General features: G+C 39.1%; 1 protein-coding gene across 1 annotated transcript in view; it reads right to left on the reverse strand.

The window, feature by feature from the left end:
- Nucleotides 1–16,696: 16,696 nt before the first annotated feature.
- The window catches only part of scarb2b (scavenger receptor class B, member 2b), an 88,208-nt gene continuing 79,758 nt past the window's right edge, over nt 16,697–25,146 (reverse strand). Inside the window, exons 10-12 of the mRNA XM_060935575.1 lie at nt 24,832–24,883; nt 23,521–23,673; nt 16,697–16,863 (exon numbers count right to left, since the gene is read on the reverse strand). Coding sequence (XP_060791558.1) covers nt 16,756–16,863; nt 23,521–23,673; nt 24,832–24,883 — 313 coding nt within the window. The 3' untranslated portion in view covers nt 16,697–16,755. The remainder of the gene's footprint in view (nt 16,864–23,520; nt 23,674–24,831; nt 24,884–25,146) is intronic.

A 25,146-nucleotide genomic window follows, 5' to 3' on the forward strand; every position in this document is an offset into this window, starting at 1 on the left:
GTGAGTGGGAAAAGTATGTGAACCTCTAGGATTAGCAATTAATTTGAAGGTGAAATTCGAGTCAGGTGTTTTCAATCAATGGGATGACAATCAGGTGTGAGTGGGCACCCTGTTTTATTTAAAGAACAGGGATCTATCAAAGTCTGATCTTCACAACACGTTTGTGGAAGTGTATCATGGCACGAACAAAGGAGATTTCTGAGGACCTCAGAAAAAGCGTTGTTGATGCTCATCAGGCTGGAAAAGGTTACAAAACCATCTCGAAAGAGTTTGGACTCCACCAATCCACAGTCAGACAGATTGTGTACAAATGGAGGAAATTCAAGACCATTGTTACCCTCCCCAGGAGTGGTCGACCAACAAAGATCACTCCAAGAGCAAGGCGTGTAATAGTTGGCAAGGTCACAAAGGACCCCAGGGTAATTTTTTAAGCAACTGAAGGCCTCTCTCACATTGGCTAATGCTAATGTTCATGAGTCCACCATCAGGAGAACACTGAACAACAATGGCATGCATGGCAGGGTTGCAAGGAGAAAGCCACTGCTCTCCAAAAAGAACACTGATGCTCATCTTTAGTTTGCTAAAGATCACGTGGACAAGCCAGAAGGCTATTGGAAAAATGTTTTGTGGATGGATGAGACCAAAATAGAACTTCATGGTTTAAATGAGAAGTGTTATGTTTGGAGAAAGGAAAACACTGCATTCCAGCATAAGAACCTTATCCCATCTGTGAAACATGGTGGTGGTAGTATCATGGTTTGGACCTGTTTTGCTGCATCTGGGCCAGGACGGCTTGCCATCATTGATGGAACAATGAATTCTGAATTATACCAGCAAATTCTAAAGGAAAATGTCAGGACATCTGTCCATGAACTGAATCTCAAGAGAAGGTGGGTCATGCAGCAAGACAACGACCCTAAGCACACAAGTCGTTCTACCAAAGAATGGTTAAAGAAGAATAAAGTTACTGTTTTGGAATGGCCAAGTCAAAGTCCTGACCTTAATCCAATCGAAATGTTATGGAAGGACCTGAAGCGAGTAGTTCACGTGAGGAAACCCACCAACATCCCAGAGTTGAAGCTGTTCTGTACGGAGGAACGGGCTAAAATTCCTCCAAGCTGGTGTGCAGGACTGATCAACAGTTTAATGAGGAAATGTTTAGTTGCAGTTATTGCTGCACATCATTCACCCAAGTCCCCTCACATTTTTCCTGCTGGTCCCAGGAATTGAACCAGTGACCCTTTGGGCCATGGCTGTCCCCATGAAATGGGCTTGGAAATGGGCTTCCATAAAATGCAGTTAAGCCTGATAAAATGTTTTGTGGTTTTTTTTTTTTTTTTGGCACCTCTGTGAGTCGGGGTTGCATTTTTTTCTTTGTAGTTGGAGAGTATGAAATTTTGTAGCTGTAGCACTGCAGAAATGTGATGAGCTCTGAATATTGGACAGACAAAAAATATCAGAATAATATAAAATCAATCATGGATGTGACACACCATTTTTTAATGAATTAATTTATTTATTTAAAGAATTATCTAGTAGCATATGATGGAGAAGACTCCTTGCGAGATAGTTTGTTACTGACTGAAAAGCTCAAGCAACGCTGCCAATGTGGTGAAGATTTTACTTTTCATTGTGGCACGTTGGCCTTGTGTTACTAATGAAAAATGATATCAAGTTGTATCTGGCATGGAATCTGGCTCTGTGTTCTCCATGCTCTGGTGATTTATACATGAATAAGTTTGTAGACTTTCTTCTATCGCTGTATTTGTGACCAACAAATGAAAAAGTTTTAGGAGTAAATTTCCAAAGTACGACATCCCTCAGAAGAAAATTACTCAAAAGTATTAATTTCACGCTGATTCACAATCAGGAAATGGACTTGTATGTGTGAAAGTGCCTTTAGGTAAGATTGAATTCTGCACAGCAGTGAGATTACTTCATTACTCATAATGGAAGTGTGGGTGGTTGGTTGGGTTTTGCATGTGGGTGGTGTAGTGGTTAGAGCTCTAACCTCACAGAGAAAAGGTTCTGGGTTTGAATCTGCCAGTCAACTGGGGCATTTCTGTATGGAGGTTGTATGTTCTCCTTGTGCCTGTGTGGGTTTCTTAAATTGCCTGTGAAACAGTAGAAACCTTTAGGGTTCTAAAAGAACATTTCTTTCCAAGACACGTGCATCCTCTAAGCCAGTGTTTCTCAACCACTGGGCCATGGAAACACCATCTAGTGGGCTGCAATTTTTTTTCCCAAGTTGAAGCTAATTTTTACTCATAGTAGGGTACAATCACTGGCGGCTCGTTAATAGGGGCGATTTGGGCGACGCACTCCCAAACAGGGAGGGAGATTTTTTTTTTATCTACTCCTACTACCACGGCAACAGTAATGTCATTGTCCAATCAGGCTAAGGTCGCGCCTGGTGTAGCCACGTCCTTTTGGGGCGATTTCTGTCAGGTTCAGATTTGCCCCAAAATCTCCCATTGACACTAATGGTACGTACGTTTTTTTCGAAAATCATGCTCCCAATGCATTTTCTATTAGGTTTTATGTGCTCGCACAAGCAGCGTGCTTACGTCATACGCCTGTTGCGCCGCGCAAGTGTTGCCAGATTGTGCATTTTGGCGGGTTTTGAACATAATTTTGGGCTGGAAAACGCAACTTGGCTAGCTGGCTGTGATGTAGCTCTTTTTTGCTACCCTTGCATTCTCTTCCACCCTGGAAGTAGCACAGCAGACGGTACAGTGATATCTGATATTTGAATTTACTAGGCAAAAGTTGTTTTTGTGTGTGTGTTACCAATGGCAGTTTAACATTGCCATGTTTTTGTTTTACCAATGGCAGTTTAACATTGCCATGGTTGGAATATTTCAGTAGCCTCAAGTTCTCTCTGACTTGGTGTAAATTAAGCATATTTTCAGTTTTTATATATTGTACAGTATTGGAGCCAGCAGCGCCTTACCTTTTTTCCAACTTGTTAAGCCAAGTTGCACTGACTACAAAACCTTGTGTAACCTTGTGTGTATATAGCTAAATAACTAAAGCCTTTTGTGTTCATTGACATGCTTGTAATACTTTAAATTTCCTTTTAAGGCATGGCTTTCTGGAGGAATTCTTGGGAAAAAAACTGCAGAATTTATTTAGAATTATTATTTGTTGTTAAAATGGTGCAATTCCATATAAAAAAAACCCCACATAATTAAGCTGCACATGTTTGTTTGATGGTTTTGCTTTTCTTCATCTTTTTCAAAACTTAAACACTTGTTTTGGATTTATATCCTGCCGCTTTAATTGCATTCTTTAGAATTGAAGAAATTAGAATATGTTTATAATTAAGAATTTGTGTCTACTTCTTATAGAATACTGGACTAATATGAGAAAATAAATGAGTAATGCAATATTAATTGATTGTGATGCCAGATGTTTTGCTTTGAAGGCTTCACAATGAATCTTCCTTAGTTTTAGCCTGGCAAGCCAGACTAAATGTGAATATTTGCCACTCGTAGGCAAAAATATTTTTGGCCGCTAGGTGGGTGGGTCTAGTTTACTAGGCTACCTTAGTTTGCCACCTTTAACTTGTTTAGTGTTGCCACCTAGTGGAGAGAAGAGATATTGTCTATATTGATATCTGAATTTACCAGGCAAAAACAAGTTCGGCCAATTGATTTGCTACCTAGGTCAATTTACTTCAGTCCTGTGGACATTTACGGTCCGTGTAGACATAACGGGGGAAAATTGCCCCCCCTGAAAAAAAATTCAGGAGCCGCCACTGGGTACAATTGCTGGGTTGCATCTGATGTCACATCCGCCTCATTAAGCTATGGTCACACTACAGCTCGTGATGCTTTACGATGGGTTATGGATGAAAATGAGGCTTTTTGATGGCAATATACACGTGAGCTAAAAGTTGTGGTCACACAGCAGGTGAGCACTTGACTGTCACGCCTTTGCACGCTTGAGTCTGGCGCAGCTTGGGACCCAGTCATTATGGGAAACACCTGATACTGATTTGAGTGCAATCAGCCAAGCAGATACGGAAGCTGTTTTCATAGAGGCTTTGCGAAGTATTATCATTATCACTGTAACGTTTGTTTCTAGCCCTGTTTATAACGCTGTTTAAATACTCTGCTTTTGTTAAAAAAAAACAATTGGAAGACGCTCTGGACACTTACAGTAATGCTTTTATGGCTGAGGACTACAGTTGACTTGCTAACTTTAGGACTGCAGTTGTCATGAACAGTTTTGCACTTAAGTTTCCATCAATGAACAGTTTATAACTGCAACAAAACAGACTTCGTGTCAAAACTATAATGATTTTCCTGGTTACACAGTTATACTTTGCGACTCTATAGGACACCGTTATGAATGAATGAATGAATGAATGCTTTATTTCAAACATGTCAAAGTAGTACAAAACAGAAGAGAAAAAAACAAACAAAAAAACAAAAACAAAAGAACAAATAACACTTAATTCAATTAAAAACAATGGAAACAATATTAACTTAACATGTTTGAAAAGGAGTAGGAAGAAGCATTAGCTTATTTAATCCTACCCCCTTTCCAATTAATTAATAATACTATTTACTTCCTGTGTGTGTATATATATATCTCATCTCATCTCATTATCTCTAGCTGCTTTATCCTTCTACAGGGTCGCAGGCAAGCTGGAGCCTATCCCAGCTGACTACGGGCGAAAGGCGGGGTACACCCTGGACAAGTCGCCAGGTCATCACAGGGCTGACACATAGACACAGACAACCATTCATACTCACATTCACACCTACGGTCAATTTAGAGTCAACAGTTAACCTAACCTGCATGTCTTTGGACTGTGGAGGAAACCGGAGCACCCGGAGGAAACCCACACAGACACGGGGAGAACATGCAAACTCCACACAGAAAGGCCTTCGCCGGCCCCGGGGCTCGAACCCAGGACCTTCTTGCTGTGAGGCGACAGCGCTAACCACTACACCACCGTGCCGCCTGTATATATATATCTATTATTTATTATTTATTTATCTTTAATGTTATTATTATTTTTATTTACTATTTTTAAATCACATACTCCTGAACACAAGTAATTAAACATATTTGCCTATACCAACAAAATAGAAAATAAGCAAGATAAACAAAGTAAATAAAAATATGTGCAAAAAGCCCTAGTGCTCGTCCCACCCTTCTTCCTCCCTGTACCTAGTGAATACCATGTGTTTGTCCCGCTGTTTGAATATACTCATGCTTGGACATTGCTTCAGCCCCCCCGACAGTCTGTTCCACAATTTCACTCCACATACTGAGATGCAATGTGTTTTTAAGGTTGTGCGAGCAAAAAGATGTTTAAAGTTCATTTCCCCCCTCAAATTATATCCCTCCTCTTTCTGAAAAAAGTTTTTGAATGTTGACTGGAAGTAGGTTGTTTATTGTTCTATACATGATTTGTGCTGTTTGAAAATGAACCAGATCTGTGAGTTTTAGTATTTTTGATTTTAAGAATAAAGGATTAGTATGTTCTCTATAACCAGTGTTATGAATTGTCCTTATGGCTCTTTTCTGCAGTATAGTCAGTGGTTGTAATGTGCATTTATAAGTATTGCCCCGCACGGTGGTGTAGTGGTTAGCGCTGTCGCCTCACAGCAAGAAGATCCGGGTTCGAGCCCCGTGGCCGGCAAGGGCCTTTCTGTGTGGAGTTTGCATGTTCTCCCCGTGTCCGCGTGGGTTTCCTCCGGGTGCTCCGGTTTCCCCCACAGTCCAAAGACATGCAGGTTTGGTTAACTGGTGACTCTAAATTGACCGTAGGTGTGAATGTGAGTGTGAATGGTTGTCTGTGTCTATGTGTCGGCCCTGTGATGACCTGGCGACTTGTCCAGGGTGTACCCCGCCTTTCGCCCGTAGTCAGCTGGGATAGGCTCCAGCTTGCCTGCGACCCTGTAGAACAGGATAAAGCGGCTACAGATAATGAGATGAGAAGTATTGCCCCAAATCTCTACACCAGGGTGCATCAGTTGCCCTCACTTTCATAAAATCTGATGCATTTTTGTTTTGGTGTTCCTTTTCACCAATAAAGACATCCTGTAGAAATTTTTTGACCATATTCAAAAGTCTAACGGTGGCGCCATGAGGTTCATTTTTTGCCAAAAAACGCTTATTTTATGTTTTCGCGTAAGGTTTGAATCACAATGTTGGACTCCATTTATTGATTTCTTGTGACCCAGAGATCATGTTAAGAACCTTTGTAAGGGATTGAGAAGCATTAATGTGATTTATAATACATTTGTATTGTTTAAAAGTAGTTGAACAATGATTCAATGAACAGCTAAAACTCAAACTGTGCTTGATAATATATTTAGAATATGTACTAAAAATGTGGATCTAAGATATTTGGTAGCATATACTCTATAAGGTGCCATAATGTTTCATGAAAAGTGATCGAAATTTTGTCATAAAAGTCATAAAATAGCAGCTTTTTCCATAACTTTGAGCTCCTGGTGCCACCATTAAACTTTTGAATTTTGTCAAAATATTTCACCCAGTGTGTTTTCTTACCAAAAGGAACATAAAAACAAAAATGCATCATGATCAGAGGAACTTTTCATTTTTAGGGGCAACTGATGCACCCTACTCTACACAATAATTTAAAGTGCTGATGACACGTTTTTGACATCTTTGGCGATGTTTTATAACATAAAAAGTAATTCCCGATGATCCATATATTAATTCACGAAGGCGCCTATTTTACAAGTTATGATAAAAAACGCGGCTATTTGGGCAAATTTGACGGGGCTGCAGCACCCAGGAGACGAAAGAGGAGGAGGAGCTATATGATGTCAGCGAAAGAACCTTCCTCCTAACTTACCAGTTTGTTGTTGATGCGGCAGGTGTTCAGTTTATCATTATTAGTATTTTTATTAGACATTATTATACATATATAGTTATTAAGCCTTCGTATTGTGTTGCCGGCTTTTGCTCCAAAACCCACAAGGATGGGGTAAGTTTATTCAAGTTTCCCAGAGATCCCGAGCTGCATGCGAAGTGGGTGAAGCAAGTCAGGCGCACTCGTGACAAGTGGGAGCCCTCACCAACATCTGTCCTGTGCTCTGAACACTTCGATTTGGATTGTTTTGACACCCTTCCCAGCTTAAAAGAATCTCTTGGGTGTGCAGTTCAGCACAAACGTGTGTTGCTACCATCAGCAGTGCCTACAGTATTCCGGAGGGGGTCTACTAGTAGCTATGCCGGATCCAGCAGTCGCCTGGGACAAGGCGACTCCTCCAAAGACAGTCCTCCTGTCAGAACATGTGTTGAGAAATGACATAAGATAAAGGTACGTAGAGCTATAGAGTGCTCCGACATGATGCTAAAAATAGTAACCATGCGGTCTGCGCGGCCATCTTGGAAGTGACTCGCTCCAGAGCGCCCATAGAGTACACATCATAGAGTACACATTCATGATAATCATAAATGTAATCATAAAGTCGGCGTGATATCAGTCATGTATTTGCTTGTGAAAGCTTGCGGCTTTCATGTAACTGCCGCTTAGCAACGAGAGGCAAAGGGTAAAGAGGGTAGGCTATCATAGATTCTATTCGGAAGAGATCAACACATGATTGCTTAAAAATTAGGTATTTTAACAATTTGCATCTGTTTTGTGATTATCGTGACACTTGTGTGTTATATAGAACTGTATGTCTTATCAGCACATCGAGGATCTTCCACCGGAGGCTTTAGCAAGTACTCACAGCAACACTACACTTTACCCTTTGCCATGCGTTGTTAGGGAACGGTAGCAAGTACCCCGATGACCGACTTCAAGAATATGTAGAAAAAATTTAGAAATTGTACTTTCCAAAAGTCATTTGAGCTTAGTGTATTGCATTTCCATTTATATTGTAGGTTCTTGCTGATGTTTTTGCGGAGTATGACGCAGCTGCTGAATCAGAAGCTGCAGAGTTTGTATGTACTAGTTGTGAACATTCACATTATTATCAATCTCATTTATTTAAAATCAGATAAAATCATGCCATCATGATCACTGCTTAAAGTACCAGTATTTGGTTGTTCTTTTGTTCAGAGGAAGAGCTAGCACTAGAGAGTTCACCGGCGTTTTCATGCGCCATTTCCATTGAGTAGAACAGCCAGTGAACCGCAGCGTGTTCTTCCGCTGACGTCACAGCATGGCCGCGAGCCACGGACCCAGTTTTCTTGCGCTGTGCAATTAAAAGTTGGATATTCGCGTAACAACAGCTTCTTTTCACGTAATTATAACAGAAATCTAACATGTTTGCCATGTTGTATAGTTTATTTAAGAAATTGCATAGAGTCATGTTCGTGTCATCAGACCTTTAAGTATGGTAATATTAGTGAGCTGTGAAGAAAGTGGAGTGATTTGTGGTCCAGAAAGTGTTTTGCCTTACTCAGTACTGAAATGCTCCGTGACAGTTTAGTTTGTACATGTTTTATGTGGGATTTCCATGTTATTTTATCGTCTACAATTACACCAAGAAATTTATTTTCATGTACCCTTACAATATCAACCCCATCTACATGTATTAGTGCTCGAGTATTCCTTTTACAATTCCCAAATAACATGAATTTAGTTTTATTAAGGTTTAAAGATAATTTGTTCCTGTCGAACCACTTCTTTAATTTAGACAGTTCTGCAGTGATCATCCCCAGAAGATCCTGGCATAGGCTCCAGCTTGCCTGCGACCCTGTAGAACAGGATAAAGCGGCTAGAGATAATGAGATGAGATGAGATGAACAGTTTTGGACCCAATACTGACCCCTGGGGGACACCACAAGCAATGTCCAAGCGTGAGGAAGTGTAATCTCCTGTCCCTTAAATAACTTTTCACCCAGTGCAAAATTATCCCCCTGATCACATATCGTTCCAGTTTATTGATTAATATGTCATGATTGATTGTGTCGAAAGCTTTCTTGAGGTCGATGAATATTCCAATTGCGTACTAATTGTGATCTACAGCGTTAGTGATTTCCTCAACCGATTCCATTAATGCCAGTGATGTTGAACTGTTTGATCTAAATCCGTATTGACTGTCAGAGAGTAATTTATGCTTATCCAGGAATTTGTCTAATCTGTTGTTGAATATTTTTTCTAGAATTTTTGAGAATTGTGGTAATAAAGAAACAGTTATAGAAGTGAGTTATTTATAATCATGCTGTCTGTTCTCACCCAGATGAGGATGGGTTCCCTTTTGAGTCTGGTTCCTCAAGGTTTCTTCCTCATGTCGTCTGAGGGAGTTTTTCCTTTGCCACCGTCGCCACAGGCTTGCTCATCAGGGATAAATTAGGGATAAAAGTAGCTCATGTTTGAAGTCTTTAATTCTCTGTAAAGCTGCTTTGCAACAATGTCTATTGTTAAAAGCGCTATAAAAATAAACTTGACTTGACTTAAATATGACGCCTGCTCATAAACACTCTTCCTGCACTTAGCTCCGGCTCCCACCGTCTATCTTGTAGTGTCCTGATCCCCAGATCTTTAACCCAGCCACTTATAAAAAGTTGTACTCCTCCATGATCTTCCAGGTTTTCATCTGTGTCTCCATGTAGAATGATGTCTGCAGCACCAGGTCGTTTGAGATGTCGGGGAAATCAACGGATGGATAATCTTCCAACTCGTAAGAAAAATCCTTCTTTGTTAGTGTGTAAGGATCTAATCCCATTGAGTGGTTTCTATATCTACTTCTTTTGAATGTACTTCTTGGTTTTAATAGCTTGCTTGTTTGCTGGACACAAACACGACAATAAATTCCGTTTCCGGTTGAGAGTACGTCGTGCGCGTTCTGGCTGCCGCTTCTCACCAGAGCTTTTTTATTTTATTTTTCTTTCTTTTTCTATTTTCATTTTATTTATTTATTTTTTCTGTGTGTTTGTGTAGTTTGATGTTTGTTTGAGTGTTTTGTCTGCCGGTGGTGGTGTAGCTCCGGACCCAGTTTTGGGCGTCGGTTCCCTCCAGGCCTTGGTTCGCTGTGGGTGATGCCTGCGCTCCCAGCCGTGGACTGCAGTGAGCTCGTTGCTCATTTTACATCGTGGTTGTCCAGCGCTCTGTGCTTTAATGCTTGGCGTGATGTTCTGAGCGATGTTGCTTGGTGATGTCGCGGCGGCTGTGCAGGCGGTTTGGACATATCAGCGCTCTGCATGGCGGAGCTTCTCTGCTCGCTTTGTGGATCCACGGCGTGGTGTTCGAGCGATGTTGCTGACGGCGTCACGGCGGCGGTGCTGGAGATGTGGGACTCGTTTTCGTGCGCCTTTTGGTGGGACTGTGGCTGCTACACCACTGGAATTACATCCTGACCCCTACTTGGTGGACTTTTTATTTATTTATTTGTTATTTTTTATTTATTTACTTTTTTTCCTTGTCTATAATTGTAAAGCGTCCTTGGGTTTCTTGAAAGGCGCTATATAAATTTAACTTATTATTATTATATTATTATAAGTTCTTGTGTTAATTGACCAAAAGACTCCACTTTTGGATCATTAATCCCTTTTGACTGAGAACGCCCTGCATGCATGGTTTTATGTCGGCTTCCGGCACATGCATGCAGTTTTAAATACAATACCTACAATTCAAAAGTTTGTTTTGTGTAATAGGGAGTGATGTTGCATCCCATTAATCCACTTTATAATAGATTATTAGATTCTAATAGAATAGATGAGCCAAAATAATTGGGGATCTTTTTTAATGGGCTCCGACTCGGTACAAGTATGAATAGGTGGGCCTTGAAGCAGAAAAGGTTGAGAACCCCTGCTCTAAGCCTCATAAGCAAACACAAACACTAATTAGTTCCAACAGATTTAGCTTTATTTATATTGAAAGTATGACACACAAAGACTTATCATATATACAAAACATTGTATAGACATCTCTACAATTTGAAATGCAAGGGCCTCGATCACATATACAGGTTAGGCAAGAATCATGTCCTAAAATAAACTTTAATAAACCTGTTTACATAAAGCATTGTACAAGTGTGGCACAACTTCGATTTTTTTTTTCTCATATATTTTCACAGAATAAATATGGTTCAAACTGCATTTTCACGACTACGGATAGTTTTTAATCCCATCATCCAGGGTACAAAAGACAAAGGAGACATGACACTGGTCAGTGTGAGAAGAAGGTGGGGTTTTTTTTACATTTAAATTGAATTTTGTTTGAAAATTATAGCTGATTATTTAATATAGTAACTTCATACTTATGCTAAAATACTGGAAAGTAGTGCACACCCTGCATATGATTAAAAAAAAATAGGCATGGATTAAAGTTTGTTTGGTTTAATGTCTGTAAAAAGATGAAAACAATTATTTTAATCATATTTACATTATAGAGATGATGTTTGGGTCATTTCGAACCTGAGAAAACAGCTGGCGGCTGTAACTTTGAACCAAAAGAGGAATTTTATGACACATTAAAAAAGATGTTAAATTTTGCCATTTTTTATATACAAACACACCTGCTAGCAGGAGGATCGCCAAACATGAAGTACTTTTGTGTGTCTGTTTTGAGTAATGATGTTCATATTGAGAAGAAAAAAAAAATAATAATAATCGTAGTTATAGCGTTATTACCATAGAATCTAAAAGTAAATCTGAGGACCTTCCATTGTTAAGTATTAAACAGAACAGGGACTTTAAGAAATGGAACAAAATTCAAATGAATATAACGTTTCATTAACATCAATGGTATGCATGTTAACGTTAATGTAACACTAAGTGTTTTGAATGCAAGATGACCATATATAGTAGGCTACATATTAATATTTACCGTACGTCACCGACAATAAGTTTAGCAATAGCTGTTAAAATATACACAATAACAATAGTAACATAATCTGACGTGTTTAGCATAACCATCCTACTCCAATGAAACTTTCGCTTTCGTTTGATACGGCAGTTTTACTGCGGATACCAATGCAATCAATCAAGCCAGCGTCTTTGTCAGTCATAAAACTAAAATACAATAACACAGAAAAAAAAATTAAACAAAACGAAATGATGAATTCATCATTCCTTCCTTATGAACACGTCTGAAAAGTGATATAGTGGTTGAAATACATGAAATGGGACCAGACTTGTATGTAACGATGCTCAGTGCATTGAACACTCACATTAAAAAGGAGCGGCTCATAATCTGCTCGTAAGCAGGTCGAAAAGTTTAAATTCACCACCAAAAAACACCAACTCAGCGAATACTCTTTTAAAAATGAGTGAGATATCCCTTTTTATATGAATCTCATTTGATTGGAATCTGAATATCTGGCTTATGACAGGATAGTAACAGGGGTTATCTTTTAATGCAGTGTTAACTGTCGTGGTCTTTTTTTACTCTGTAGTCAGAGTTGTGTACTGATTTAAAGCTAGACTGCCTTTCAGATTTTTCAAGTGTTGGTCATAAAAAGAGTTTTCCCCGACACCCAATTATTTTTGTTTAGTGGACCGAAAGCTACTGAATTCGAATCACAGACTTCCAATTTTATTAGTTTTTAAAAAATAGAACACTTAATGAATTTAGGGCCATGTGGCCCTAAATTCTCGGCTATTTTTTTCCTGCTTCACAATGACCCAATTCAAAATACTACGTCAATGCATGACGTGGTAGGCTTTCCCCGTTCATGCAAGGCATTGTGGGATACAAATTTGAAACAGGACAGAAAAATGGAGGACGCGAATGAAACGTGAAAGACCGACTACAGTAACGGAAAGTGAGAAGAAAAGACGTTATGTTATATCCGAAGGAAAGGAAACGCAGGACCAAACTAATAAATATCGGCGGTCAGCGAGCACCTCGGTGCGATCAGCTGTTCGTTTAGCAACAGAATGATGGAACTGTCAGCGCATGCTCAAAGGTAAACCTGTAGATGGCAGTAATGCAACACTGTGGATGCCAGCTGCCGTAAAACCCGAAAGAAGAAGGTAAACCTGCGCATGCGCACACGGACTTCCTCTGTTTACTTGACCGCACGAAGCGAGCGATTTCATGCACATTATTGGCTCAGGAATCCCCTCAAATTAAATAACTTCCCAGTCACAGAATGGCCTGGTTTTTAAGATATTACAGAAATAAATATATATCACAACGACCAAATTTCAGAGGGAACTAAATTTCACTGATTTTATGAAATCGAAAGGCCGTCTTGCTTTAATACCAACATTGCACACATCAGTATCCAGACCTCAGCTGTACAGATGTTACGTGAGAAGGACGTAGTTTGAATAAAACAGAGGTGTATCTCTGATACTGATCCCAATATCAAAATATGTTCAGTAATATGATGTGCTGGATCAAGTGCTATTTTATTACTTGTCATCTATTAAAGGTGGAAGTTATTTTGATAAGTGTTGCCAGTGATAATAACAACTAGAACTATTCAAGCAGTAATATACTGGTAATGTCACTGGCTTGCCATCTTCTCACTCATACCATATGTCATCATATCTTTAGACTGTCGAATGGTTTTTACATTATATAGTATTACACGACAGCGAAGAAAAAAAACATTTTCCATCCACATTCTGCATTTTCTATCCCTGATTTTTTTTCTCGTTTAAAGGTAGGCACTTGTGTTTAAAGGCTGTGGTCTAGAGGCCACTCAAAAGCCCCATCTTGAACGCTTGAATTTGAGAAAACCTTGGAGGCGTGAAAAATCACATGCAGGTAATTTGCACAATTCGAACAGGAAGCCTAGAAAATTGTATGACCTGTCACTGAATACTCAACATTGTCTACTGACATAAGTTTTGGACATAAGTCGTTAATTTTGAATACCGCCCTTCATGACTGACCTGATATTGACTCAATTAGTTTAGTCCTCAAACACTTACTCTAACACTTTCCTCATTAAGGACTCACATTTCTGGAATTATATTAGGGAACAATGTTTGAAATCAGTTGAGATCAGTTCATTTTTGAATACTGATAAAAAATTCTCAGTAGCGGATTCAGTCTTTTGAATGAAACCGTAAGGCACAAAAGCAGTCTCCTTGCTAGTAACTGCTCCATCCCTGCAGTGTGAAATACTGTAACGCAGTAGCTATTAGCCTACGACATACACTACCGTTCAAAAGTTTGGGGTCACCCAGACAATTTAGTGTTTTCCATGAAAAGTCACACTTTTATTTGCCACCATAAGTTGTAAAATGAATAGAAAATATAGTCAAGACATTTTTCTGGCCATTTTGAGCATTTAGTCGACCCCACAAATGTGATGCTCCAGAAACTCAATCTGCTCAAAGGAAGGTCAGTTTTATAGCTTCTCTAAAGAGCGAAACTGTTTTCAGCTGTGCTAACATGATTGTACAAGGGTTTTCTAATCATCCATTAGCCTTCTGAGGCAATGAGCAAACACATTGTACCATTAGAACACTGGAGTGAGAGTTGCTGGAAATGGGCCTCGATACACCTATGGAGATATTGCACCAAAAACCAGACATTTGCAGCTAGAATAGTCATTTACCACATTAGCAATGTATAGAGTGGATTTCTGATTAGTTTAAAGTGATCTTCATTGAAAAGAACAGTGCTTTTCTTTCAAAAATAAGGACATTTCAAAGTGACCCCAAACTTTTGAACGGTAGTGTATACAGTGCCCTCCATGATTATTACCTCCCTGTAAAGATTAGGGAAAAGGGTTAGAAAAAAATCCACCTTTTGATGACATAGCTTCAGCAAGCTGTCATCCATGACTTCCTGATTAACAATATGAGGTGACACAGAGTCCAAATTCCCTTCGTCATCCATCAATATGGGAAAGATAAGAGAAAACACACAAACCAAATGAGGGAGAAGTGTGTTGACCTTCATAAGTCAGGGAATGGTTATATAAAAATAGCTACTCGGCTGAAAATGTCAATTTCTACTGTTAGGGCAATGATAAAAAGTGGACACCAACTGGAACTGTTACAAACTTGCCTGGAAGAGAACGCAAGTTTATTTTGCCTCCACGTATAGTGAGGAGGATGGTTAGAGAGGAAAAAAAAATCTCCAAGGATCACTGTTGGTCTGTTGGTGAATTACAAGAAAAAGTAAAATCTTAAGGTTTCCAAGTCTCCAAAACCACCATCAGACGCCACAGATTATTTGGAAAGTATGCCAAAAAAGCCTTTTCTGTCAGTTAACCACAAACGTAAGCACCTGAAGTTTGCGAAACACGACTACAACTTTGCCTGGAACTGTGTTCTCTGGTCTGATGGAACAAAAATGGAGCTTTTTGGCGATAAACACTCAAGATGGGTTTGGCGTAAAAATTAAGATGGCTATAATGAAAAGAACCCGATCCCAACTGTAAAATATGGTTGAGGTTCTGTGATGTTTGGGGGCTGTTTTTCCTCCCAAAACCCTGGAAACCTTGTTAGGGTCCATGGCATCATGGACTCCATGAAATATCAGAACATTTTAAATCTAAATCTGGCTGCTTCTGCCAGGAAACTCAAACTGGGTCGTTATTGGATCTTCCAGCAGGACAATGATCTGAAGCATTTGTCCAAATCAAGACAAAAATGGTTCACTGAGCACAGAACCAAGCTTCTGCCCTGGCCATCTGTGGGCCGAGCTGAAGAGGAGAGAGAGCACCAGAGAGGGCCTCGGATCCTGGATGATCTGGAGAGATTGAGTAAAGAGGAACGGTCTCGGATGCCCTGCACTGTATCTCCAACCTTATAAAGTGTTATAGGAGAGACTCAGTGCTGTTTTACTGACAAGGGAAGGAGGTTGTACAAAGTATTAAATGAAGGAGTGACAATAATAATGGCACAAGTTTTTGTTGAAAATAATTATTTCTTGATGAGAGATATGTTTTTCTCTGAATAAATTTATTTCAATTAAAAGCTGGATTTTTCTCATTTTTTTCAGGGTGAGATGAAGCGACTTCACCAAAAGGTGGATTTTTTTTCTAACCCTTTTTACTAATCTTTACAAGGTGGGACAATAATCATGGAGGGCATTATATATATATATATATATATATATATATATATATATATATATATATATATATATAATCTCATCTCATTATCTCTAGCCGCTTTATCCTTCTACAGGGTCGCAGGCAAGCTGGAGCCCATCCCAGCTGACTACGGGCGAAAGGCGGGGTACACCCTGGACAAGTCGCCAGGTCATCACAGGGCTGACACATAGACACAGACAACCATTCACACTCACATTCACACCTACGGTCAATTTAGAGTCACCAGTTAACCTAACCTGCATGTCTTTGGACTGTGGGGGAAACCGGAGCACCCGGAGGAAACCCATGCGGACACGGGGAGAACATGCAAACTCCACACAGAAAGGCCCTTGCCGGCCCCGGGGCTCGAACCCAGGCAGGACCTTCTTGCTGTGAGGCGACAGCGCTAACCACTACACCACCGTGCCGCCATATATATATATATATATATATATATATATATATATATATATATATATATATGAGACCTGTAACTGTGCTGACTTCTGAATGTGAAATCTGACTGGAAATGCCCTGCCAAATGCTTCAACAGGTCATTAATGAAAATATTATAATTCAATCCAAGAATCTAGACTAATTCAGTCATTCACTCACTCATTCATTCACAGCGCCATGGTCATCCTAAATGGAAGCCTATTGATGTCACATTCAAATTATAATGAGTTGATAGTTTAAAACAACAACAACAAAAAAACAGCATTTTTAGGAGCGGTAGCATTTGTATGACACACACACACACACACACACACACACACACACACACACACACACCAGCAGGTCCTGTTCAAGACTTCTCCACAGGCGTCATGCTGATAAAAGTGCCGTTCTTCCCAACTGATTCGTCATCTTTAACGTTGACAGGAGAGTACATCGTGTCTGTCTTTGCTGAGCGCTACAGAAACAATGAATAACAATTTTATAACAATTCTATCATTTTTTAAAAAATATATATTTATACCAGAGTACTGTTGATGATTAGTTAGATGTTGATTAATTTTCTACACCAGCACTCAAATAACAGATCCAACTGCAAAGTCTATATTAACGCACCCATTCAAATACATTATCATTTCTATAGTAATATCTTACACACAGATTTGTATGCGAGACAGTCCACATAAATGGATTTAAAAACGATCATAGATATTACATCTTCCCTGAGGAGATGTTTATTCTTGTGATCAGACTATGATGGGTTGTGAGTGCATTCACGTTAAAAACCCAATCACTTGCATCACGCCCTTCAACGTTCAAGCGTGAAACTAGGTAGTCAAAAATAGTTTTAATCCAGTAAAATACAACCCCGATTCCAAAAAAGTTGGGACAAAGTACAGATTGTAAATAAAAACGGAATGCAATGATGTGGAAGTTTCAAAATTCCATATTTTATTCAGAATAGAACACAGATGACATATCAAATGTTTAAACTGAGAAAATGTATCATTTAAAGAGAAAAATGAGGTGATTTTAAATTTCATGATAACAACGCATCTCAAAAAAGTTGGGACAAGGCCATGTTTCCCACTGTGAGACATCCCCTTTTCTCTTTACAACAGTCTGTAAACGTCTGGGGACTGAGGAGACAAGTTGCTCAAGTTTAGGGATAGGAATGTTAACCCGTTCTTGTCTAATGTAGGATTCTACTTGCTCAACTGTCTTAGGTCTTTTTTGTCGTATCTTCCGTTTTATGATGCGCCAAATGTTTTCTATGGGTGAAAGATCTGGACTGCAGGCTGGCCAGTTCAGTACCCGGACCCTTCTTCTACGCAGCCATGATGCTGTAATTGATGCAGTATGTGGTTTGGCATTGTTGTGTTGGAAAATGCAAGGTCTTCCCTGAAAGAGATGTCGTCTGGATGGGAGCATATGTTGCTCTAGAACCTGGATATACCTTTCAGCATTGATGGTGTCTTTCCAGATGTGTAAGCTGCCCATGCCACACGCACTAATGCAACCCCATACCATCAGAGATGCAGGCTTCTGAACTGAGTGCTGATAACAACTTGGGTCGTCCTTCTCCTCTTTAGTCCGAATGACACGGCGTCCCTGATTTCCATAAAGAACTTCAAATTTTGATTCGTCTGACCACAGAACAGTTTTCCACTTTGCCACAGTCCATTTTAAATGAGCCTTGGCCCAGAGAAGACGTCTGCGCTTCTGGATCATGTTTAGATACGGCTTCTTCTTTGAACTATAGAGTTTTAGCTGGCAACGGCGGATGGCACGGTAAATTGTGTTCACAGATGATGTTCTCTGGAAATATTCCTGAGCCCATTTTGTGATTTCCAATACAGAAGCATACCTGTATGTGATGCAGTGCCGTCTAAGGGCCCGAAGATCACGGGCACCCAGTATGGTTTTCCGGCCTTGACCCTTACGCACAGAGATTCGTCCAGATTCTCTGAATCTTTTGATGATATTATGCACTGTAGATGATGATATGTTCAAACTCTTTGCAATTTTACACTGTCGAACTCCTTTCTGATATTGCTCCACTATTTGTCGGCGCAGAATTAGGGGGATTGGTGATCTTCTTCCCATCTTTACTTCTGAGAGCCGCTGCCACTCCAAGATGCTCTTTTTATACCCAGTCATGTTAATGACCTATTGCCAATTGACCTAATGAGTTGCAATTTGGTCCTCCAGCTGTTCCTTTTTTGTACCTTTAACTTTTCCAGCCTCTTATTGCCCCTGTCCCAACTTTTTTGAGATGTGTTGCTGTCATGAAATTTCAAATGAGCCAATATTTGGCATGAAATTTCAAAATGTCTCACTTTCGACATTTGATATGTTGTCTATGTTCTATTGTGAATACAATATCAGTTTTTGAGATTTGTAAATTATTGCATTCCATTTTTATTTACAATTTATACTTTGTCCCAACTTTTTTGGAATCGGGGTTGTATTTCGAGATGTCCTGAAAAATGTGAGAGAGGGAAACTGGATTAGTTAGTTCCTTAGCAAGGTCAAAGCGAGGTGTGCACTGCTTCAACTTAAAATGCACTTTAAATACTTTAAATTAATACAAATTTAAATTCAACTTTAAATGTTAAGCAAATTTCTAAACAATGTGGCCAAACGGAAATATAACACAGTTATAAGACTACAGTTAACAGTTATTCCATGAAATCAAGCCGTACATGAGCTGATAGCTGACGAGGCACATAGCACCGAGTTGGCTATAATCCATGTATGACGAGACTGAGTGGAATAACTGTCAACTGTAGTCTTATAACTGTGTTATATTTTCTATCCACATTCACTGGATTTTGAGAAACACAGCATTTTTATTGTTTTTTTTTGCAAATTCGATAAATAAAAACTTTGTACAAAACGTCAGACAAAATAATTTCTGCTTAGAATGTAAACAAACCGGCGAAATGACAGTAACAATTTGTGAAAAATGTGATAATAATCAGAATAATAATTCTTAAAAAATAATTTTAAAAAGATATGTTCTTACTATCAAATACTTTTATTCCATATTTTGTTGCTTTTTTTGTATTTTTTTGGGTTTTCTTCTTCTTTAGGGTTTTTTTCTGGCGGTTGGCAAACCAACTTAAAGGTACATAATCGCCACCGACTGGGCTGGAGTGTGGAACAGGAGATCTTGGGGGGGGGGGGGGGGGGGGGGACCCAAACAAACAAAAAAAATGTTCTTTTCGCTATTTCTGTTTCTTTTAATTATTTGATCATTTTTGTGGTTTTGTTTTTAAGTAGAATTTTTATTTTATCCTCAGTTGGTTCAGCAACACCATAGACGTCGCCAGACCCATTTTAGGGTAGCTCCAGCCACCCTATCTTATGGCAAAGCCACCCTATATTTTTTGCCCTTTTTTAAATTATTTATATTTTTATTTTTTTTCCCAAAAAAAACAAAGGCAGTAAAGCACTGAACATGAGCCATCAAGAACGCAAGTTAATCCGAACAACAGTTTCTGCTTGCTTATTTATTGTTTAATGCAATATTATTAATATCGTTATGATTCCTCCTCATTGGCTCTGTGTCAAGCGTCACGTCGAGTGGTAGGCTAGTAGGACTTAAAAAACTACGCGGGCATTCTGCAGCAGGCGCGGTGCGGGCTTCCATTGAGTTGGGTTTGCAGAGAGTCAGAATTCTATGCTTTCATTTGCAGACACACACGGTGAGATTGTAATTTGATGTCAGTGGTTTGCATTTGCTTAACTTTACCTAGGCTATATTGAGTCTTCTGTAGAATGTTTACATGATGATTTGTGAAGCACTTGCCCTCTTCAGTTTGCGCAGGAATGCATGACACCTACCATTGGTTTTTTCACATTTTTGTAGTTTAGCTGGTGAAGTTGCTTCAGCAAACAATTAAATGATGAAAGCAATTTTAAAATAGAATAGAAATGGTGGGAAGTGTGTCCCCAAGGTGTGATGCTCTTGAAATAATGAATTGATTGACAGCCTTAGTAGGTGCTCTGAAAAATGTTCGGCGCGCGCTGCGCGCGCACAATACCTTTTCTCCTCTGGGTGCTAAGCTACCCCTGTCTCTCAAACCTAGTGACGTCCCTGAGCAACACGCTCCGACATTTTGTTTTTCTCCACTCACAGTATATGAGCTGATAGCCTAGTAGTAGAGTAGCCAATCAGAGCACGCGATTACGCATATCCAGTGAATGTGGATAGAATAATAACGAATATACAAAGAGGACATCATGATAAACTTGCAAGGAATTAACACAAGGACTCTATCACTTTATATAAAAACAACAGAAAGACTGAGAAAGTTTCTTTATTATGGGTTTTCCTAAAAATCATGCCGTTGTATGATTAAAACAAGTAAGGCAATATCAAAAAGGGCAAATCCATAATCATAGACCAAAGGATGGAACAAGTCCAAAAAAAACCTGAGAGATGAAACTTTCTTGAAGTAAAATGTACACTTACATTTAGCAAGACTTCACAAGGAGACAGACAAACGTAGACAGAGAGTATACAGTAAACAGGCAAACTTGGTTTAAATGGAGAGCAGATGAACCCTGTAGGAAATAATTTGGCTTAAATAAACCAAATTTTGGTGTAAATTAGACCTAAATTTGACTTATTCCCTGTTCTTTCACCAAATTTTGGTTCACATCCTCACTCAGGTGACTGAATTTTGATCTAGCTTATACTCTCAGGAATGAAAAGCAATCCCTTGACAAATTTTGGTCTGGAGAAGTCTCCAGTCTCAGGTGACAAATTACAAGTACAGAGTTGTAAGCTTGAAACATTTCTAAGTGCCACCATATGAGAAAATGAGAATATTTTTGCCCAAAATCAAGCCAAAATTTTGCTAAAACTAGACCAACTAGATCAAACTGGTTAAGAAATGTATTAATGGGAGTTTCCCGCAATTTTTTAGAAATTATTTTACTTTTAATAATGCCATAGACAACAGGTTCACTAGACAAAGCAATATGTTACATTTACCAAGGGTAAGAACCGAGCTGGCTAAGAAATCATTTTATTATCATGGATGTATAATTTTTAATAGGTTACAATTATAGTTGATGATTATTTGACCTTTCCCGGATTCACTTGGATGCTCGCAGAGCGGTGGTCACGGGTCGAGGTCGGCTTTGATGGGTGGTTGGTTCGGTCTCAGCTTTTGGCCTTTGTTTCGTGGGCATCCGGGCGAATTCGGGAGGGGTCTATTCCAATATAATTATACTTTTATACATTTAATAATCCTTTTATATTTTAGCTTTTTTGTACTTATTGTTAGATTGAATGTTGAATATATATTGTAAATAATGTAGTCAAATTTTATTATAATTGGGTTTTTTTTGGTTTTTGTTTGTTGTAAGATGTATGTGTGTGTATAACAGGGCTCCTTTTGATAGCAGAGGCATTTTGCCACTGATTGGACTACCCTGTTGTTGTTTAAATAAAGGTTCCAAGCAACCAAAATTAGGCCAATATTTGCTTAAAACTAGACCAAAATTAAGCCAAACTTTAAACCAAAATTTGTCTAAGGGCCCGGCCAAAATTTAAACCAAATTTTGGTTAAGCTCATTTAAATATTCTAGCTCATTTTTAAGGTCTAATTTTGGTCAACATTCCAAGCCCAAAGTAGGTCTAATTTTGGTTAAAAGTTTGGGTTAATTTTGGTCAAACCTTCGCCAAAATATTTCGTAAGGGACACAACCAGGAAACAAACTACACTCTCGGAAAATAAAGTATATTATTATACATACTGGACACTTTTTTGATGGAATAAAAATGTGTTCTATTCCCTTCTAGCGGGTTTCATTCATTTGGTTTGATAGCATGCAATATCGTTAGCATATCGCTTATCCTACGTGTATTACATCACTCTACCCAATGGAGAATGAGCGTTGAATATGGTTTATGATATTGCATGGTTGTCAAGACAACATGACATCACATGTTGGAGCTGATGCGAATATTCAATGAGAGAGTTTTCTGCTGCGCATGAGCACGAGCATTTCTTTGTTCGCTGGGAAAGAGAAAGACGCGTTGAACACCTGAAAGGCTACCAAAACTTCATTAGATATTCTTCACACATATTTACAAGAGAAAAAAAACATACCAACGGACATCGAAAAACTGGAAAAGAAAGTGTGTATGTATAATAATAAAATTGGCTGGAATTGAGTCATATATCAGATATATTCCGTTCAGCTAGGATGATATTGAACGAGTTGAAGACGAGTTCAATATCATGCTAGCTGAATGGAATATATCTAATATACCACTCAATGGCAGTCAATATTATCTAACCTTTAGTGGTACAACACCTTGTCACTGGGGCAGGAGCCTCTAAGGTACTTATTTGTACGCTTTATATACTGCTAGGGAACATGTATGTACCTTTCTGGCCCTAAAAAGGTACACATAGTTACTGTCAGGTCCAATAATGAGCCCTAGGGAGTATATGAATGGAGATTGTACCTTGGGGGACAGAAATGGACTCCTACTGTACCCCATTTCTAACAGTGTAATAACAAAACAAGATGGAGACAGGACCAGGAGATATAGTGCGTGCTGAGGGGATTCATAACAAACTGATCAATCCCCTCATACGAGTGGAGGAAGAGCTACACTTTACGACACATCCAGTCCAGTCCAATCCAGTCTGAGATTTATCACAAAACACCAGTATGGACTATGAAATGAGGCTCGAAGTGGTTTCCCCGTTTATCTTGGATGACTTATAGTAAATACTAAACATCTGCTGTAATTTTGCTGTGAATACATTTTGAGCAGAACACACACTCACACTGCGGCATTGTGGGAAATAAAGCACCTGTCAGTTTAAAGTCATGTGTCTGGAGTGTGAGGTTGTGAATACCACATGATGTTAAGAGGTCACATTCTTCTGTGGGTTACAGGAACTTATAGTGTGTAACAGAAAGAAAATAAGGTAGTGAGAGTAATAGAGGGCTTTCTGAGAAACTGTCATAGTTACATATGTACATACCACACACACAAACCCCCCTTTTGTTGTCATTCTCACTGTCTTTCTCACCCTCTCATTCTATCATTCTCTCTCTATCACAAAAACAGACTCCTTACCATCTTCTGGTAGCTGTGCATGAGGAGGAAAAGGCCGATCAGTAACAGCATGACTCCCAGACCCAGTAGGAAAAAAGGGAAGATTGGAACGATTTTCACAATCAAAAGCAGGTTCTGTAGCTTCTGAGCTGATGCATCGTCAATCAAGACGGACTAAAACACACACACACATCATCATCAAGCTAATCAACAATCGCAAATCAGACACCAACAGAAATAACACAGTGTCTTGCAAAAGCATTCATCCCCCTTGGTGTTTGTCCTGTTTTGTCGCATGGATGGCACTAAATACAGGCCAATTCTGGAGGAAAACCTGTTTGAGTCAGCCAGAGGGTTGAGACTGGGACAAAGGTTCACGTTCCAGCAGGACAATGACCCGAAACATCCTGCTAAAGCTACACTGGAGTGGTTTAAAGGGAAACATTTAAATGCCTTGGAATGGCCTTGTCAAAGCCCAGACCTCAATCCAATTGAGAATCTGTGGCATAACTTGAAGATTGTTGTACACCAACGCAACCCATCTAACTTGAAGGAGTTGGAGCAGTTTTGCCTTGACGAATGGACAAAAATCCCAGTGGCTAGATGTGCTAAGCTAATAGAGACATACCCCAAGAGACTTGCAGCAAAAGGTGGCTCTGCAAAGTATTGACTTTGGGTGGAGGGTGAATACCTATGCACACTCCAGATTTCTGTTTTTTTTTTTCATCTTAATTATTGTTTGTGTCACAATAAATAAAACAACCATTTTCACCTTTAAAGTGGTAGGCACGTTGTTTAAATCAAATGGTGCTAACCCCCCAAAAGTCCATTTTAATTCCAGCTTGTAATGCGACAAAACAGGACAAACACCAAGAGGGATGAATATTTTTGCAACACACTGTATACTGCAATAATTATAATATAACTATATATTATCATTTTTTGATCCCACATCGCTGTTGAATTCTCATTTCTGATTCGTCAGAAGGTGTTGATTAATTTTGCAGCATACACAGGGACTCGTATGGTGGACGCTACACGTGAACAAATGTCAAAAATAAAATGTATAATTGCTGATAAGTGTTCTGTAAGGAAATGTTTATTTCAGGGTTTCCAGTGAAAGAGTCTCCAGTGTCAGCACTTTGTAAGAGTTTGTATTTGTAACTGGAGTAATTGGAGTCTTGCAGCTCCAGGGCAAAACTGCAGCAGCAAATGCTAGACAAACAAGTGCCTAAAGTTGATGAACTAACTTTAGGCACAAGAATACAAATTGATTCATTTTCTTATTCAAATTTTCCTCTTAAATTTGAAAGCCATAATCACTTCTGTTACCTCGTTTATGAACATGACAGGGAAGATGGTGCTGTTCAGGTTTCTGGTCAATCTGCCGAACACACACACACACACACACACACACACACACACTGGTTTATTACGCTAGCCCAAAGGGGAACTGTCAGGGCTTTCTAGGTCTTCAGAGAAAGCCCAAACATATCAGCATTTGAAATGTTATATTTAATTTATTTCATTCTTTAATTTCTTTCATAATTTCATGATAATTGTTCTCTTCTAATTCTATTTTGGCTTCATTTTCTATCAAATTTGCTTCAGAAATGAAAGGGTTACTGTCCTGAAAACATTAAAACA

Source organism: Neoarius graeffei, chromosome 12 (genome assembly GCF_027579695.1).
Source record: "Neoarius graeffei isolate fNeoGra1 chromosome 12, fNeoGra1.pri, whole genome shotgun sequence".
Classification (NCBI taxonomy): domain Eukaryota; kingdom Metazoa; phylum Chordata; class Actinopteri; order Siluriformes; family Ariidae; genus Neoarius; species Neoarius graeffei.